Genomic DNA, 17145 nt, shown 5'->3' with positions numbered 1-17145 from the left:
CTTCGATCAAGGTCATGCTCGGACGAGGAAAGGCGCGCGACGCCTCGGCCGAGGCACGTCTACATTGGCCGTTTTGTGTGCGAGGAAATTGCCTCGCGCGTATGTTCGCTATGTGTGGGGACCCGCCTAATAAAACATTTATAAACAACTTATTGTTACAGAAATCTGCACTAGAAAAATACAACATAGGCAAAGTGAACTTCGACCAGATATTCACGGGCTCCCCGCCCGAGTTCTCCCCCTCCAAGAAACTGCTCAAGTCGCCCCCCACCAAGACCCCTTCCAAGCCAGGGTCAGCCACCAAGCTGAAAGCCAAGAAAGGGACGCCGGATAAGAAGGGACAGCAGTCCATGGACAAGTTTCTTAAGAAGACAGATAAAAATGAATGTAAGTACACTGACACTTATAATACCTTGATGTTTTAGTTACTTAGTAAGAAAATAAATATTCTTTATTGCATCAATAATAAAACCATTTTACATATAAAACTACAAAGAAAAGGCGGTCTTATGAAAAGCGGTGCTATGCGGTGCTAAAAAGCGACCTCTTCCAGACAACCTTTGGGTAAAGTAACTTACAAGGAAAGGTACCCAACTGCCCGGTTCCGATTTGATTTATATTTATATATGTTATAGAGTAGTCTAAAATAACGGATACGTATTTTTTTAGCTGCCGAAACTCGAACCTATCGGGAGAAATTGTCCTCCAAAGTACTAAAAAGTTACTAAATCTTCTAACTCCTATTGAAAGTGATGCTCGAGCAACTTGCTAGTTAATAGCTGGTTTGAGTATATGTTCGAAAGCAGCAAAAAATAATGAGCACGTGTTTTGCTATATTGGCTAAAACTAATTTTTTCCTAAAAAAATCGACATTCGAAGTTTTATAATATCTTATCGCTAAAGTTACACATAAAGACGGGTGTTTTTTTAGGAAAACTTGAGTTTAAGCAGATACAACAAAACACGTGTACATTTTTTTTTTCCTATTCTCAAACATATACTCAAACAAGCCATTAACTAGCAAGTTGCTTGAGCATCACTTTCTATAGGAGTTAGAAGATTTAGTAACTTTTTAGTACTTTGGGGGACAATTTCTCCCAATAGGTTGAGTTTGGGCAGCTAAAAAAAATACATGTCCATTATTTTAGACTACTCTATAACATATATAAATATAAATCAAATCGGAACCGGACAGTTGGGTACTTTACCTTGTTAGTACGGCATCTAAACATCTTTAGGCCGCACGGCCCAACCCTATCTTTACTACAAATTAGGTGATATTTAAGTTGTAAAATACTACACGCCTTAAAAAGAAACATGTATGGTCGCTTTGAGAAAGTAGTTTATGCCAGGAATGAAAGGAAATACTAACCATTAAAAAACGAAAATAGTTGTAGTCGTCATCTGAACAGGCACTCTAACGCCTTGATAATAAGGGCATGCTCAGATATTTGTGACGACCTTGGCCGCTCTAATATATCTGATGGCGACTGTACTAAACAGTCAAATTAGCTGCTCTTTATAAAACATCTCAATGATTTTTTTTATATGTATGAGAATATTGAGAATTTCTAAATACAATTTTATACGAAACGAAGACTGTAATGTCATTTGACGACCGGTTTGGCCTTGGGTAGTGACCCTGCCTACGAATATGGTCCCGGGTTCAAATCCTGGTCAGGGATTTATTCGTGTGATGAGCATGGATTTGTTCCTGAGTCATGGGTGTTTTCTATGTATTTAAGTATTTATAAATATTTACATATTATATATATCGTTGTCTAAGTACCCTCAACACAAGCCTTATTGAGCTTACTGTGGGACAATTTGTGTAATAATGTCGTATAATATTTATTTATTTATTTATTATTTATTTATAATGACTACATACTTTATTGATATTTGTTGATTTTTTTTGTTTAATATATGAAAACGCAAAAACATTCATCTTGATTTTTGATATCATGAGTCATGACTCATCACGGATCTGAAATATATCTATAGGAAATAATCCTATTGAATTTTACATTTGTTTTTTATCAGCACCCAAACCAAAGACACCATCAGACCCGAACGCCAAGAAGAACGCCCAGGAACTGGCGGCGAAAATGCGTCGCGCAGAAGAAGAAATGCGACAGCGGAAGGAAGAAGAAAAAGCCAAGAAGAAGGCGTACCTTAAGGAGTGGCAGAAGGTTAAAGAAGACCAGGAGCTGGAGGATCATAAGGTGAGATTATTTTATATTAACAAATAAAGTTGTGTCGTACAGAAGATGCGGCAACGAAAGAAGAAAAAGGCGTACCTTAAGGAGTGCCAGAAGGTTTAAAGATCAAGATCTGGAGGATCATAAGGTACGTCACATTATCAATTGACCCTGCTTTTTGTTAGGATCATATGCTAGACCTTTGTATGAAATGGGATATTTCTGTCTTTTTTATTGATATAATGTGCAATTTATAATAATAAGAGTTGGAAGCTTGGGGCACTCAAAAGGCCTCAAATAAAATGGCAACAAAGTGTAACATTATGCTGCAGCAAGCTGAAGTTTCTGGCAAAAACCATTCGAAATGAAGACCTATGGAGTATATGCCAGCAAACACCCATTGACGAAGAATTGCGACACGGAAATGGAGATGGATAGGACATACTATTCGAAGAGGGGAAACGAATAATACTACCATAGCTTTCGCGTGGAAACCGCCGGACGGAAGCCGTGGCTCCGGGCGTCCTGTACACTTGGCAACGGCCAACGGTCCGTCCTAAGAGAGCTACGAGCGGTCGGGTTGAGCTGGGGCGAGGCCAGAAGGCGAGCTGAAGATAGGAAGGCGTGGCGCGAGCTTGTGAAGGCCCTTTGCACCTCTGGGGTGCTTAAGGACAACAACAACAACAAGCTGAAGTTATTGAATGTATGGAATAAAAGTCACAATGCATGTAGCCAAATTATGGGAATATCACAAAAAAAAAAATTACACATTGAAGTGTTTCGTAACAATTTCTTTATTTCAAGATTCAGTTCAGATGCATTATCACAATGGCAAACCTAAATTAATATATTATTACCCGTTATTACTGCTTAATCGTGTAGAATAGTAAGTGCAAATTGGTCATCCTAATATTTTTTGTTCTTACAGATAATCCCTAAAGGCACCCCTATAGACATGGAAGGCATACCGCACGAGCATTTCGGGGACTTTCTCTCCGTGCTCGAGTTTGTGCACATTCACGGCGAGACGCTCAAGGTAGGTATCTACAGCTTTGCTACTTTAGAGCAAGGCCGACGCACCAGGCGTTGCGTTGCGTTTCAACAACGCATCAATGTGGCATGTCAAAAAATATATGTAAAACGACGCAGCGTTGATGCTGCGACGACGCTTGCGACGCAATGCAACGCACCGGAGTCGCCTTGCTCTCACTAAGACTGTTGGTGGGGTTTATACGGCATTCGGCAAGACATTGTATAGGAACTGCTTTTATTGAATTGTACTAACTTCTGCTGCGCCAATTTTATTCTTCATTTGCAATGAAATGAATCATGCATGGACAAGCACCTTCACAAACTTGTTTGATTTTTTTTTTTAATTCTAAAGGTCAAAGACACCCTCCACAATGGCCTCGACGTGGAAACGTTCCGAAAAGCTCTGACTTTGAAACAGCACGCTGGCGTGTTCTCTGACTTGGTGCAGATGTTCCTCACCACCATCTTCCAGCTGCAGGAGGACGAGGCCGAGGACTACAACGAGAGCGGCGGCATACAGGAGTCCACCGGTCTGTCTCTTGCAGTAGCCCCTAGTCAGTAGTGAGTTAACAGGCGAAGCTTGTTCACCGACCTGGTGCAGATGTTCCTCATGATCATCTTCCAGCTGCAGGAGGACGAGGCCAAAGACTACAACGAGAGCGGCGGCATACAGCAATCCACCGGTCTGTCTCTTGCAGTAGCCCCTAGTCAGTAGTGAGCTAACAGGTGAAGCGTGTTCAGCGACCTGGTGCAGATGTTCCTCACCGCCATCTCCCAGCTGCAGGAGGACGAGGCCGAGGACTACAAACGAGAGCGACCGCATACAGGATTCCATTGGTGAGACTTACACAAAATGATCCGCCTACAATAATTTAGGGGGTGAATATATAGGTCATACTGAGCAACCTTTACTATGGGAGCAACCCTGAAATCACGAAAAAATAATGACTCTCCCATAAGAAATATTAACATCAGCCAGCCAAAATGTATTATTGCAGGCGACTAAATTCACACCCTGTAAATTAGGGTCTGAGAGTCAGCCAGAAAACGACTTAAAAGTTTGAATTATGAATCCCATTTTAATTTTCTTTCCTGATTCAATGTTATTGGGTAGTAAGGGACTTATTATAAATATTTCTTCTCAGACCATGAGCCCATGACGGAAGGCATGGGTAAGGCAGTGGAGCTGGCCACAAAGGCCAGTAAGTGGTCTCATACTTACCTCGGCACTCCATTGAGCAAGTTGCCCCTCGACCCTACTACGGTCAGCGAAGTGCTCAGGTTAGTTGTGTTTTTTTCCTGTCTAATCATAAGCTTTTTAGGGTTCCGTACCTAAAGGGTAAAAATGGGACTATTACTAAGACTCCACTGTCTGTTTGTCACGGGGCTGTATCTTATGAACCGTGATAGCTAGACGTTTGTCAAACTTGTCACAGATGATGTATTTCTGTTGCCGCTATAACTCAAATACTAAAAACAGAATAAAATAAATATTTAAGTGGGGTATACAACAAACGTGTTTTTTTTGCATTTTTTGCGTAATGGTACGGAACCCTTCGTGTAGAGTCCGACTCGTACATGGCCGGTTTTTTAAAGGCGACGAAATCGCCACATTCGCCACCAGCTGGGCGATGCGAGCGCGCCACTGCTGTTCTCTAAATTTAGTTATGTACGTGTACTTCAAGCCTGCATTGTTTTAGCGTTAAAATTCGATCATTGTTATAATATAGGTACGAGTAGGCATCCGAAATTGAAGATCCTATAGAAATTACGTTGGTTCCCGAAAACGATGCATGAACTGTGAATCGTTTTATGATACGTTGTCCTAATAGGCGGGTCCGCACAGAGCGAGCATACGCGCGAGGCAATTTCCTCGCGCACAAAACGGCCAGTGTAGACGTGCCTCGGCCGAGGCGGCGCGCGCCTTTCCTCGCCCGAGCGCGACCTTGGCCGAGCCGCTCGGTGTCGGTTTTTCAGCATGCTCAAAGGTGCCTCAGACGTTTACCGCGCGCCAGTGTAGACGTGTTTGTTTATGGAGAGCGTGGGTATTTTGTTCGTACTTCCGTTAAAAGTTGTTAAAACATGACAATGTTGGGAAAAAAGGGAGTGTCGCAAATTGTCGTGTCTTTCTTTTCTTCCTCATTTTCTTTTGAATTGCTTTAAATAGCAAAATAAAAAAAAACGCAAGCCACTGTAGTCATTACGAGCGGCGACATTTTGAATAGCTGACTGAGTGATGCCATCTTGCCGAGTAAATTGGCTCGGGTGAGGCAAACGAGCCGAGGCAAAAGTTACACGAGCACGGAGCCGCGCGAGGAATTTTCCTCGCGAGGCTACTCGCTCTCTGTGGATCCGCCTAATGGCAGTAAATAGCAACGAGTGAATTTTTCCTCTGCAGACCAATGTTATCTCTTAAAAAATGTTGGCAATTTGGATGTTCAACTCACATTTCGCTTAATGAGAGAATGTCCATCTCACATTTTACTTAATGAGAGAGTGACATACCCATTGAACACAGAAATTGAAGGACGGAATAACATCCTCAGATGAATCGGCAACGGAAAAGTGTCTACCGATCGATTATTTCCTCACCCAAACAGACGTACCATACGACTGGGACCCGTATAAATAAGGAGATATTTGTATTAATTATTTATCGTACCATCGTAACTCCCGTGCCGTCGGTCCAGGCTGCACCTGCTGTCGTCGGGCGCGGCGGGCGGCTCGCGCTGCGCCGCGTGGCGCTCGCAGCAGCGCGGCGGCTACAGCAGCCACGACGACGCCGGCCTGCGCCTGCGCCTGCAGCACCCCCACGTACTGCGCGCCTTGCGAGCCAAGCACGTGGCTGATATGTCGCTAGGTTAGTGATATGATCACACGACGAGTAGAGGCCGCACAGAGCGAGCTGCCTCGCGAGGAACCCCCCGCGCTGTATAGCCGCGCCCGAGACCGCCTGGAGCGATGCGAGTTGGATCGTTCCGTGTAGATCTATCTCAGGGGTCGGCAAACCGCGGTTCTTTGAGAGACACAAAAAATTAACACTTGAGAATTTTTAGACCACTGAATATCCACATTTGTAGCTCTTTGATCTACATATTATTGGTGATTCTTGCTGATATTTGCTATTTTTCTAAAACATTTTGCCGACCTCTGACCTATTTCATTATGAACAACTCACATCAAAAGCATTTGGATTTGAACCTTCTATACATTTCATTTATCATTTATTTTCGTGAATCGTGGTAGTTTATTATACAGCAGTTACATTACATTTAAACGACCAATAGTCGGAAGCACCGTACATTGCGGTTTTCCTGCTTAAAAATATCTATACGTCTGGAAAATATCTATACGAAAAATGTGTCAAAAATATGTATACACTATATTAATATATGGGCAATAAAGTCGTGTATACATATTTTTGGCACTTTTTTGTATCGATATTTTCAGTCATGACCATATAACTACTATAAATTAAGCTAAAAAAATGTTACCTCCGAGTTAACAAGAAATTCTGCCCCAGCGGCCATCGACTCAACGGACACAATTCGGCCTGGTATGTAGTTTGGAAAGTCCCGTTCTTAATTATTCTTATTGTTTTCAAATTAAGAATGTGTATTATAGAGAAATTAAGAGATAGTTTATTATTCAAATAGTTATATTACAATCCGCTTATGAACGTCAAATAAAGTTACACCAGCTCTAATTCTACACCCCTGTCCCGAGAAGATTTAAATATCCCCTCAATTGGAGGATGGTATCTCAATATGGACCGGCAAGAAACTCGGCGGAACACATCTTTTTAAAACATTACATCTTATAATTAAGATGCATTAAATAAGAAAAATAAAATACAATTTAGATTACTATTTGTTTCACAGGTGACAAGTTCCTCATCCTGCAGTGTCTCATGAACCAGATAATCAGCTACGCGACGGTGAGGGATGTCATTGAAGAGAAACTGGACGAGATGCGCAACACCAAGCAGGCTCTTAGGTTGTTGCATGTATGTATGCTTCAGTATTGTTAAAATAACACTCTATTTTCAGCCAAAAGGTAGTTGTCAAAGCAATAAATACAGTTTCTAAGAGCATAATTTTGCTGATTGTGCTTCGTTTTTATCTTTAAAAGATGTGTAAAATAGTAAAAAAAAAGGTAGTGCTCTGTTGTATTGTAAATATTACAATAAACGTTTTCACAACCCCCAAGGTTTATCGGCAGAAATTAAAAATAAAAATTTTACGTATAAATTACGGCCTCGTTGCCTAGACCATAAGGTTTAAATTGTTATCACAGCCATTGTTCATTTGAAAAGTCTTCATGTTCATAAAACTTAACATCAGTTAAATTCTGAATCTCTAACAAAAAAAAAATTGGTCTTACAAATTTCAACGCATTGGCGCAAATTGTTGACAGACTTCATAATTCACAGATAAACGAGCGGCGTCGCGAAGCCCAGCTTTTAGCATCCCGCCAAGAACTAAAAAAGGAGTATGCGGCCAAGAAAGCTGAGGAAAAACTTACCGGCGAACAGGCCAAAGCTCACGACGAAGCTCTCAAGGCGGCGCTGGAGAAGATGAATAAGGAGAGCGAAGGAATTAAAGCGGAGTACGAGAAGAAAGTCAAGGAGCTGAAGGTGCAGCTGTTCGATTATACGTCTTATGTCGGTGAGTGTAGGGTTCAATTTAGAATGACTTGATAGTAAAGTTTGCTCTATTTGTGCTTGTTGGAAATATAAGTACCACAATTAAGAAATAATCCCAGTGTTTTCATTGGACAGGTTCGGACCGCGCGTTCCGCCGCTATTGGCTGAATCAGCACGTGGCGGGGCTGTTCGTGGAAAATGGCGCCGAAAGCCGCGGCCCGTGTCGAGACAAGATGGCCGACTTGCACCGGGAGCGAGGTAACATTATTCATAGTCCTTATGTTAGATTGCTATTAGTATCAGGGATGCCACGAATGTCGCATTCTTCACATTCGCGAATGCGAATACGAATGTTGTAATGCTAGTTGTTATTTTCATTCCTAATTAGAATAAAACTTTTAGTACAGTCATGTCTGAAAACATCGACATGATCGAAGTGCCAAAAATATGCATACACAACTTTATGGCCCATATATTAGGGTAGTGTATACATATTTTCGGCACGTTGTCCGTATCGATATTTTAAGACGTGACAGTACATATGTAAAACATAGTTGTGCACAAATAAGTGATGAAAAATGCTGTCTATTGGTCAAAAAACTGTTTCGGCGCGCTGCCCACACGCGAATCGACGAGACAGGACACGACCTGCGTATATTCGCATTCGCAAAACATTCGCTTCATTTGATGCGAATGCGAATATTCATGACATCCCTAATGGGTACTTGACACATGTTGAATATTATAACAAAATAGAAAATGAGCCATCCATTATCAAAAAGTGGAATTTAAAAAATTAAGTCTCTAAAAAAATTTTTAGTTTACTTTCAAATGCAAAAAGGAAAATGGTACCATTCGATTCCTTACATTTTATTGAAAAATAAATTATTGTACGACAACTATACACATAAAATCACTCTGGGTCATTCTGGGTCAAAATGACAATTTCTTTGATCTTCCATACATTTAGGACAGACTTATGTTATGTTACAGGCATTTCAATCGTCGAGTGCGAGCGTCAGACTTTAACTCTCATTTCTGACCTTTGTGTTGCTTAAATGCCATGAGTCCTATATAGACATTTGATCCTCAGGAAAATCAATATCGATTGACATCATCTACAAAAACTGTCAAGTAGCCAATTAGTATGATCTTTAATTATCGACATGTCCCATTTGTTACGTAACTTTAAGAGGTATGGCTAGTAGCTCTTATTTAAACGCACAATATTTAAACTAAATAAAATATCTGAACTATAAAAAGCTTCACCTATAGTATTGTTATATGTATGGTATGTATTGCCTTAAACGGACCGTGCGCGTTGGAGGGTCTGCCATCTTGTGGCCTGAATCGGAACCATAAACATGTACATATAGACGTCACGTGTTTTCTTGTGCATAGTAGGTTCTGCCATCTTGTGGGCTACATCAGAACAATGAACATCACATTTACGCCTCGTGCCAAAAATCTGACGGCTCCTGTGCTGCCTCCTACAGTTCATGCACGCTCCCTAAAGAGTGAAGTTATTTTATTATTTTTTATTTAGCCGGCAGTGATAAAGAGAATGAATCAGCAGCGAACTCCCGCGGCGGATCACCGAAGAAGCCTCTGACCAACATCAACGGGCTCGCCAACAAGCTCAGCGGCCTCGAGGCCGGCCTCGCGCAGGCGCAGGAGCTCCTGCTGTGCACGGGGGACCCGCCCACCTGTAACGTACATGGAAAGGTACCTATGCTTTCTAACTAGGATAAAATTACTTACAAAAAAGTGCCCTTGAAAAGTATAGTACATTGTAGAAGAAGCCGGAAAACCGCTTAAAGATGGACGAGTGAGTTTGAGAGCCGACACGTTAGTGGAGGCCCTCAAATAATACGAGTCCATCTTTAGCGTTTCCGGCCGAGGCATTATATAGTGCTTTTCACGACTACTGCGAGGAAATAAGAAAAAAATTGCATAACTATAAGTACTTATAGAAATATTTTTTTTATATTGAAGTGAGGACAGTTATTGAAAGAAAGCGATGTATTTTTGCCAGGAACATTTATATATTTTTCACTGGAAGAACTCATTTTTATAGCGTAGATACGTTTTTCTTGTATTTTTTAGTCAAACACAATTTACACTATCCTATTCAGTAAGTATTTACCGACACCGCCTTTTTTACTTTTTTTTATCACTTTTAAGAGGCGTTTTTTTTCTGTTGTTTGTTTCAAACCGACTATAAATTTAGAAGCGTTTTTGCTAAAAAACCACAAACAACTAAAAAAGTAAAAACTTCTTAAGCGTGAACTGAATGGTTTTGACGTTTCTTTTTTTAAACAAGTAATTGGTCCAATAAATAACCTAATTTTATTTTTGAAGAAAAAAGTTGCGCCAAAAAAAAAACTTTTGTCCATCACCAAAGACAGATGATGATAACAATGAAACATTGTAGTAGTGGTGGTTCAGGTGCTACAGCTATTGCCTACTTTCCAGCTTTGTTTTAGACCATCTATTGCCACATTTCCGAACAGGGACCTGAAAAAAAATAGTTATCTATATTGTTTGTTTTTGTTGCCACTTTTTGATATTTAACAAATTTAACACATATCAGTGAAAGAATAAGGATCAAAATCAAATGGCGTTCTAAAAGTTTTAATCATATGTCGAAAAATGGCAGTAAATTTACGTGGCTACAAAGTTTTCTTTGACAATACACCTCTATTTCAAATTCTCTTTGATTTTATTATATAATTTTCTTACAAATTAATAAATCTGTTTGTTCAGTAAAAGGATCTACGTACATTTTCTGAGAACAGAATACGAAGAATGGTCCATACCTTTTTTTTCAGGACGAACATCGGCCATTCTGGTGGGTGTACCACACTCCAGAACAAATCGAGGGCCTGATCCAGTCACTCAACAAGCGAGGTCTGAGAGAGAACGACTTACGGCACAACCTCGAGTTGGACAAGGACAACATACTGGAGTACATACAGAAATGTCCGCTTCATTTATTAAATCCGGCTGCTAAAGCGGTGAGTCACTATTTTATTTTATACATTATTGTACTTAAAATCTAAACTGTGTTGTGATCCAAAGAAACTTTATTATATTCCTTTTCTCAAACTCATATTAGGTCCGGAAATACTGCGTATCCGGTGCGATTAGTGAAGATATGTATAGGAATTTCATACAGCCATACACACCTAGGCCTGTAAAGCAACCTTATTTGTTTTAAAACGTCGAATTTTGACACCACGTCTTGGCATTCGACCATCAAATAGTACTAGATTCGTAATTAATTTTAGGTGTGTAACCTATAAATAAAACCTACAATTTTATTATTTTATTTTTTGTATATTTTTTTGCGATAATTAGCACATTACGTGACTATCTCGAACTTATATCTTGCACGAATAAGTAAATTAAGTAATTCGCAACTCGTGTCGATTTAAAACACGACTCTTAATTGCAGCCCCCGCCAGTACCGTCGACGCGAATGCACAAATTCCAGCCCTCCCTCAACGTACCAGAGGACTGCTCGCTCTCGGAGGCCCTGGAACTGTCTCTCAGGGATCACATCTTGGAGCTGGAGGAGAAGATCTTCCATGGCTGTCTAGGAGTGCTCAAAGTTAAGGTAAGATGGCTTATTCTGTCCAAATTGCCGACACCGACATTAATAAACGCTTTGACCACCAAAGACGTCAACTGATGCGTGAGGCTACACCCTAGTATCAACCTTCGTGCATTCCGACAAGGTTCACAATGACGCGCCGCACACGATAGACGTGGCGTTCTATAGGTTATAATCTTAATATGCTGCGGCTGACTTTTACAGTCTTAAGTTAGACATCTCGGAATTTTTAATTAAGATTTGTATCAAGTTCAGAAACAAGTGTTAGATGATCGTTAAAATCCTATACTCTGTATCTTTAGGTATTTAAATAAAAGTAAACAAAATCTACCCTCAAAATGGATGGTAAGCCAGTAGTAGATGAAAACATTACATGATCAAATAATGTAGGTTAAAGTTAGGTTGTTCAGTGACAGATCCAGGCGGTTTTGTATTTGGTTGGTTAACCAATAAATATCTAAAGATAGAGTATAGTAGATGGCAAATTCTCAGTCAGTCAGTTAGTTGTCTTCATCTTGCTGTTAGATAAGAGGTTTCAGCCATTTTCAGTCGTAGCGGATGTGGGCTACAACAGTGCTTAAGTTGCTCATTAAGATTACCTCTGAAACCTTATATTCTCCTAAGGCCTAAGGTCCTACCTATTATAGTATTTATTCAGTTCAAAGAAATTTAAATCATATTCAATTGGAACAGAATTGCATATGTTTTGATAACGTAGCATTCGTATGCGAAGCAAGGCGATAGCAGAAAAGCGAAGAAATGAGGAAAGCAACTTCAATTTTAAATTATAATCATAAAAAACTAAAGAGAAAGCGTTACAATTTGAATTTGCGTAAGCGGCAGTTATACAAAACAAGTGCGCGGGCGCATATGAACGCGGTCAGAGAGCGAATTATGAAACAAAATAAAATCAACTTTATTTTCGGCTAGTGGCGGATTTTCCCTTAGGCCCAGTAGGCCCGGGCCTAGGGCAGCAAGGCGTTATGGGCGGTAGCAAGGTGGCGGTCTATATGATGCGTGCTGAGAAAGGGGCGGCTAGTAGTTACTACAGGGCCCTAGCCTAGGGCGGCCAAGACTGGAAATCCGCCATTGTTTTCTGCACTATAAGTTTGAATTTCAGTGGTGTATTTCACATTATGCGTTTGTATGGCTGGGCCTTAGGAGGATAGATCATCTTGAATCGATTCAGCAAAAAAAAACTAAGATTCATCGATACTCAGCTGCTTGCTTATTTCGGTCTTCATTACCTGCTTAATAAGGGATGAAACCCTTTAACCTTTTGACCGCCAAAGACGTCATATGATGCGCGTGGCGACAGTCCAATATCAACCTTCATGCATACCGACAAGGTTCACGATTACACTCCGCATACGATAGGCGTGGCGTTCAAAAGGTTAAGGATTATTTAGTTAGAACGTTTATTTGCGTGAGCCAGGACCGCGAAGCGTGGCGCGGCACCATCATGGTGCGCGGCTACGACAAGCAGGCCGCCTACCTGGCGTGGGGGCCCGCGCGGCGCTACAGGGACGACCACCACATGCCTGGCGGGCTCACAGCGGCACCCAAAGGTATTACTACTACACTTATAACTAATTCATTTCACGAATAATAAAAATGTTGTCTAATGATTTATTTACTAAATTTTTATTTGGCTTAACGCGTTTTCCGACGATTCTTAATCGATCGCTTTCAATTTACATTAGTTGACTTGACATCTAGTAATTTCATGTGCAACGTTATTCTGATCTCAAATAAACTCTCCAGACAACAAGACCGACGTAGCGGCCATACCAGAGAACAAATACCGCGACCCCGGGCACTGCCTCGAACCTCGGCCGAACGGCGTCAAGGCGGAGCCCGGCGCCGCCAGCGCAGCCCTGCAGGCCACCGTGCGCGGGCTGGCGGGGGCACTGCTGCAGGTGGAGCAGGCCATACACCACAAGTACATCAAGCGGCCGCTGGGTGAGTGTTGTTGTCGACCCCGGCCACTGCCTCGAACCTCGGCCGGACGGCATCAAGGCGGAGCCCGGCGCCGCCAGCGCAGCCCTGCAGGCCACCGTGCGCGGGCTGGCGGGGGCACTGCTGCAGGTGGAGCAGGCCATACACCACAAGTACATCAAGCGGCCGCTGGGTGAGTGTTGTTGTCGACCCCGGCCACTGCCTCGAACCTCGGCCGGACGGCATCAAGGCGGAGCCCGGCGCCGCCAGCGCAGCCCTGCAGGCCACCGTGCGCGGGCTGGCGGGGGCACTGCTGCAGGTGGAGCAGGCCATACACCACAAGTACATCAAGCGGCCGCTGGGTGAGTGTTGTTGTCGACCCCGGCCACTGCCTCGAACCTCGGCCGGACGGCATCAAGGCGGAGCCCGGCGCCGCCAGCGCAGCCCTGCAGGCCACCGTGCGCGGGCTGGCGGGGGCACTGCTGCAGGTGGAGCAGGCCATACACCACAAGTACATCAAGCGGCCGCTGGGTGAGTGTTGTTGTCGACCCCGGCCACTGCCTCGAACCTCGGCCGGACGGCATCAAGGCGGAGCCCGGCGCCGCCAGCGCAGCCCTGCAGGCCACCGTGCGCGGGCTGGCGGGGGCACTGCTGCAGGTGGAGCAGGCCATACACCACAAGTACATCAAGCGGCCGCTGGGTGAGTGTTGTTGTCGACCCCGGCCACTGCCTCGAACCTCGGCCGGACGGCATCAAGGCGGAGCCCGGCGCCGCCAGCGCAGCCCTGCAGGCCACCGTGCGCGGGCTGGCGGGGGCACTGCTGCAGGTGGAGCAGGCCATACACCACAAGTACATCAAGCGGCCGCTGGGTGAGTGTTGTTGTCGACCCCGGCCACTGCCTCGAACCTCGGCCGGACGGCATCAAGGCGGAGCCCGGCGCCGCCAGCGCAGCCCTGCAGGCCACCGTGCGCGGGCTGGCGGGGGCACTGCTGCAGGTGGAGCAGGCCATACACCACAAGTACATCAAGCGGCCGCTGGGTGAGTGTTGTTGTCGACCCCGGCCACTGCCTCGAACCTCGGCCGGACGGCATCAAGGCGGAGCCCGGCGCCGCCAGCGCAGCCCTGCAGGCCACCGTGCGCGGGCTGGCGGGGGCACTGCTGCAGGTGGAGCAGGCCATACACCACAAGTACATCAAGCGGCCGCTGGGTGAGTGTTGTTGTCGACCCCGGCCACTGCCTCGAACCTCGGCCGGACGGCATCAAGGCGGAGCCCGGCGCCGCCAGCGCAGCCCTGCAGGCCACCGTGCGCGGGCTGGCGGGGGCACTGCTGCAGGTGGAGCAGGCCATACACCACAAGTACATCAAGCGGCCGCTGGGTGAGTGTTGTTGTCGACCCCGGCCACTGCCTCGAACCTCGGCCGGACGGCATCAAGGCGGAGCCCGGCGCCGCCAGCGCAGCCCTGCAGGCCACCGTGCGCGGGCTGGCGGGGGCACTGCTGCAGGTGGAGCAGGCCATACACCACAAGTACATCAAGCGGCCGCTGGGTGAGTGTTGTTGTCGACCCCGGCCACTGCCTCGAACCTCGGCCGGACGGCATCAAGGCGGAGCCCGGCGCCGCCAGCGCAGCCCTGCAGGCCACCGTGCGCGGGCTGGCGGGGGCACTGCTGCAGGTGGAGCAGGCCATACACCACAAGTACATCAAGCGGCCGCTGGGTGAGTGTTGTTGTCGACCCCGGCCACTGCCTCGAACCTCGGCCGGACGGCATCAAGGCGGAGCCCGGCGCCGCCAGCGCAGCCCTGCAGGCCACCGTGCGCGGGCTGGCGGGGGCACTGCTGCAGGTGGAGCAGGCCATACACCACAAGTACATCAAGCGGCCGCTGGGTGAGTGTTGTTGTCGACCCCGGCCACTGCCTCGAACCTCGGCCGGACGGCATCAAGGCGGAGCCCGGCGCCGCCAGCGCAGCCCTGCAGGCCACCGTGCGCGGGCTGGCGGGGGCACTGCTGCAGGTGGAGCAGGCCATACACCACAAGTACATCAAGCGGCCGCTGGGTGAGTGTTGTTGTCGACCCCGGCCACTGCCTCGAACCTCGGCCGGACGGCATCAAGGCGGAGCCCGGCGCCGCCAGCGCAGCCCTGCAGGCCACCGTGCGCGGGCTGGCGGGGGCACTGCTGCAGGTGGAGCAGGCCATACACCACAAGTACATCAAGCGGCCGCTGGGTGAGTGTTGTTGTCGACCCCGGCCACTGCCTCGAACCTCGGCCGGACGGCATCAAGGCGGAGCCCGGCGCCGCCAGCGCAGCCCTGCAGGCCACCGTGCGCGGGCTGGCGGGGGCACTGCTGCAGGTGGAGCAGGCCATACACCACAAGTACATCAAGCGGCCGCTGGGTGAGTGTTGTTGTCGACCCCGGCCACTGCCTCGAACCTCGGCCGGACGGCATCAAGGCGGAGCCCGGCGCCGCCAGCGCAGCCCTGCAGGCCACCGTGCGCGGGCTGGCGGGGGCACTGCTGCAGGTGGAGCAGGCCATACACCACAAGTACATCAAGCGGCCGCTGGGTGAGTGTTGTTGTCGACCCCGGCCACTGCCTCGAACCTCGGCCGGACGGCATCAAGGCGGAGCCCGGCGCCGCCAGCGCAGCCCTGCAGGCCACCGTGCGCGGGCTGGCGGGGGCACTGCTGCAGGTGGAGCAGGCCATACACCACAAGTACATCAAGCGGCCGCTGGGTGAGTGTTGTTGTCGACCCCGGCCACTGCCTCGAACCTCGGCCGGACGGCATCAAGGCGGAGCCCGGCGCCGCCAGCGCAGCCCTGCAGGCCACCGTGCGCGGGCTGGCGGGGGCACTGCTGCAGGTGGAGCAGGCCATACACCACAAGTACATCAAGCGGCCGCTGGGTGAGTGTTGTTGTCGACCCCGGCCACTGCCTCGAACCTCGGCCGGACGGCATCAAGGCGGAGCCCGGCGCCGCCAGCGCAGCCCTGCAGGCCACCGTGCGCGGGCTGGCGGGGGCACTGCTGCAGGTGGAGCAGGCCATACACCACAAGTACATCAAGCGGCCGCTGGGTGAGTGTTGTTGTCGACCCCGGCCACTGCCTCGAACCTCGGCCGGACGGCATCAAGGCGGAGCCCGGCGCCGCCAGCGCAGCCCTGCAGGCCACCGTGCGCGGGCTGGCGGGGGGCACTGCTGCAGGTGGAGCAGGCCATACACCACAAGTACATCAAGCGGCCGCTGGGTGAGTGTTGTTGTCGACCCCGGCCACTGCCTCGAACCTCGGCCGGACGGCATCAAGGCGGAGCCCGGCGCCGCCAGCGCAGCCCTGCAGGCCACCGTGCGCGGGCTGGCGGGGGCACTGCTGCAGGTGGAGCAGGCCATACACCACAAGTACATCAAGCGGCCGCTGGGTGAGTGTTGTTGTCGACCCCGGCCACTGCCTCGAACCTCGGCCGGACGGCATCAAGGCGGAGCCCGGCGCCGCCAGCGCAGCCCTGCAGGCCACCGTGCGCGGGCTGGCGGGGGCACTGCTGCAGGTGGAGCAGGCCATACACCACAAGTACATCAAGCGGCCGCTGGGTGAGTGTTGTTGTCGAGAGACAAGCGCTTATTACACCAACTTGTGCTTTATTTTGTTTTATACAGGCGGGCACGAACAGTAACACAAAAATTTGCCGGCCCTTCAATGGAATGTTACTCTTAGCGCACTCTGTAGTGA

At 47.3% G+C, this 17145-nt stretch overlaps 1 protein-coding gene across 1 annotated transcript in view; it reads left to right on the top strand.

The window, feature by feature from the left end:
- Positions 1–17145, top strand: part of LOC133528118 (bromodomain adjacent to zinc finger domain protein 1A-like) — a 35605-nt gene that overhangs the window by 3979 nt on the left and 14481 nt on the right. Inside the window, exons 4-17 of the mRNA XM_061865347.1 lie at positions 162–387; positions 2044–2225; positions 3130–3237; positions 3586–3763; positions 4379–4514; positions 5924–6093; positions 7115–7239; positions 7666–7900; positions 8014–8136; positions 9425–9603; positions 10710–10895; positions 11336–11497; positions 12930–13062; positions 13259–13456. Coding sequence (XP_061721331.1) covers positions 162–387; positions 2044–2225; positions 3130–3237; positions 3586–3763; positions 4379–4514; positions 5924–6093; positions 7115–7239; positions 7666–7900; positions 8014–8136; positions 9425–9603; positions 10710–10895; positions 11336–11497; positions 12930–13062; positions 13259–13456 — 2341 coding nt within the window. The remainder of the gene's footprint in view (positions 1–161; positions 388–2043; positions 2226–3129; positions 3238–3585; positions 3764–4378; positions 4515–5923; positions 6094–7114; positions 7240–7665; positions 7901–8013; positions 8137–9424; positions 9604–10709; positions 10896–11335; positions 11498–12929; positions 13063–13258; positions 13457–17145) is intronic.

This window comes from Cydia pomonella, chromosome 19 (genome assembly GCF_033807575.1).
Source record: "Cydia pomonella isolate Wapato2018A chromosome 19, ilCydPomo1, whole genome shotgun sequence".
In the NCBI taxonomy this organism is placed as follows: domain Eukaryota; kingdom Metazoa; phylum Arthropoda; class Insecta; order Lepidoptera; family Tortricidae; genus Cydia; species Cydia pomonella.
This window is presented reverse-complemented; position numbering and strand designations above follow the sequence as displayed.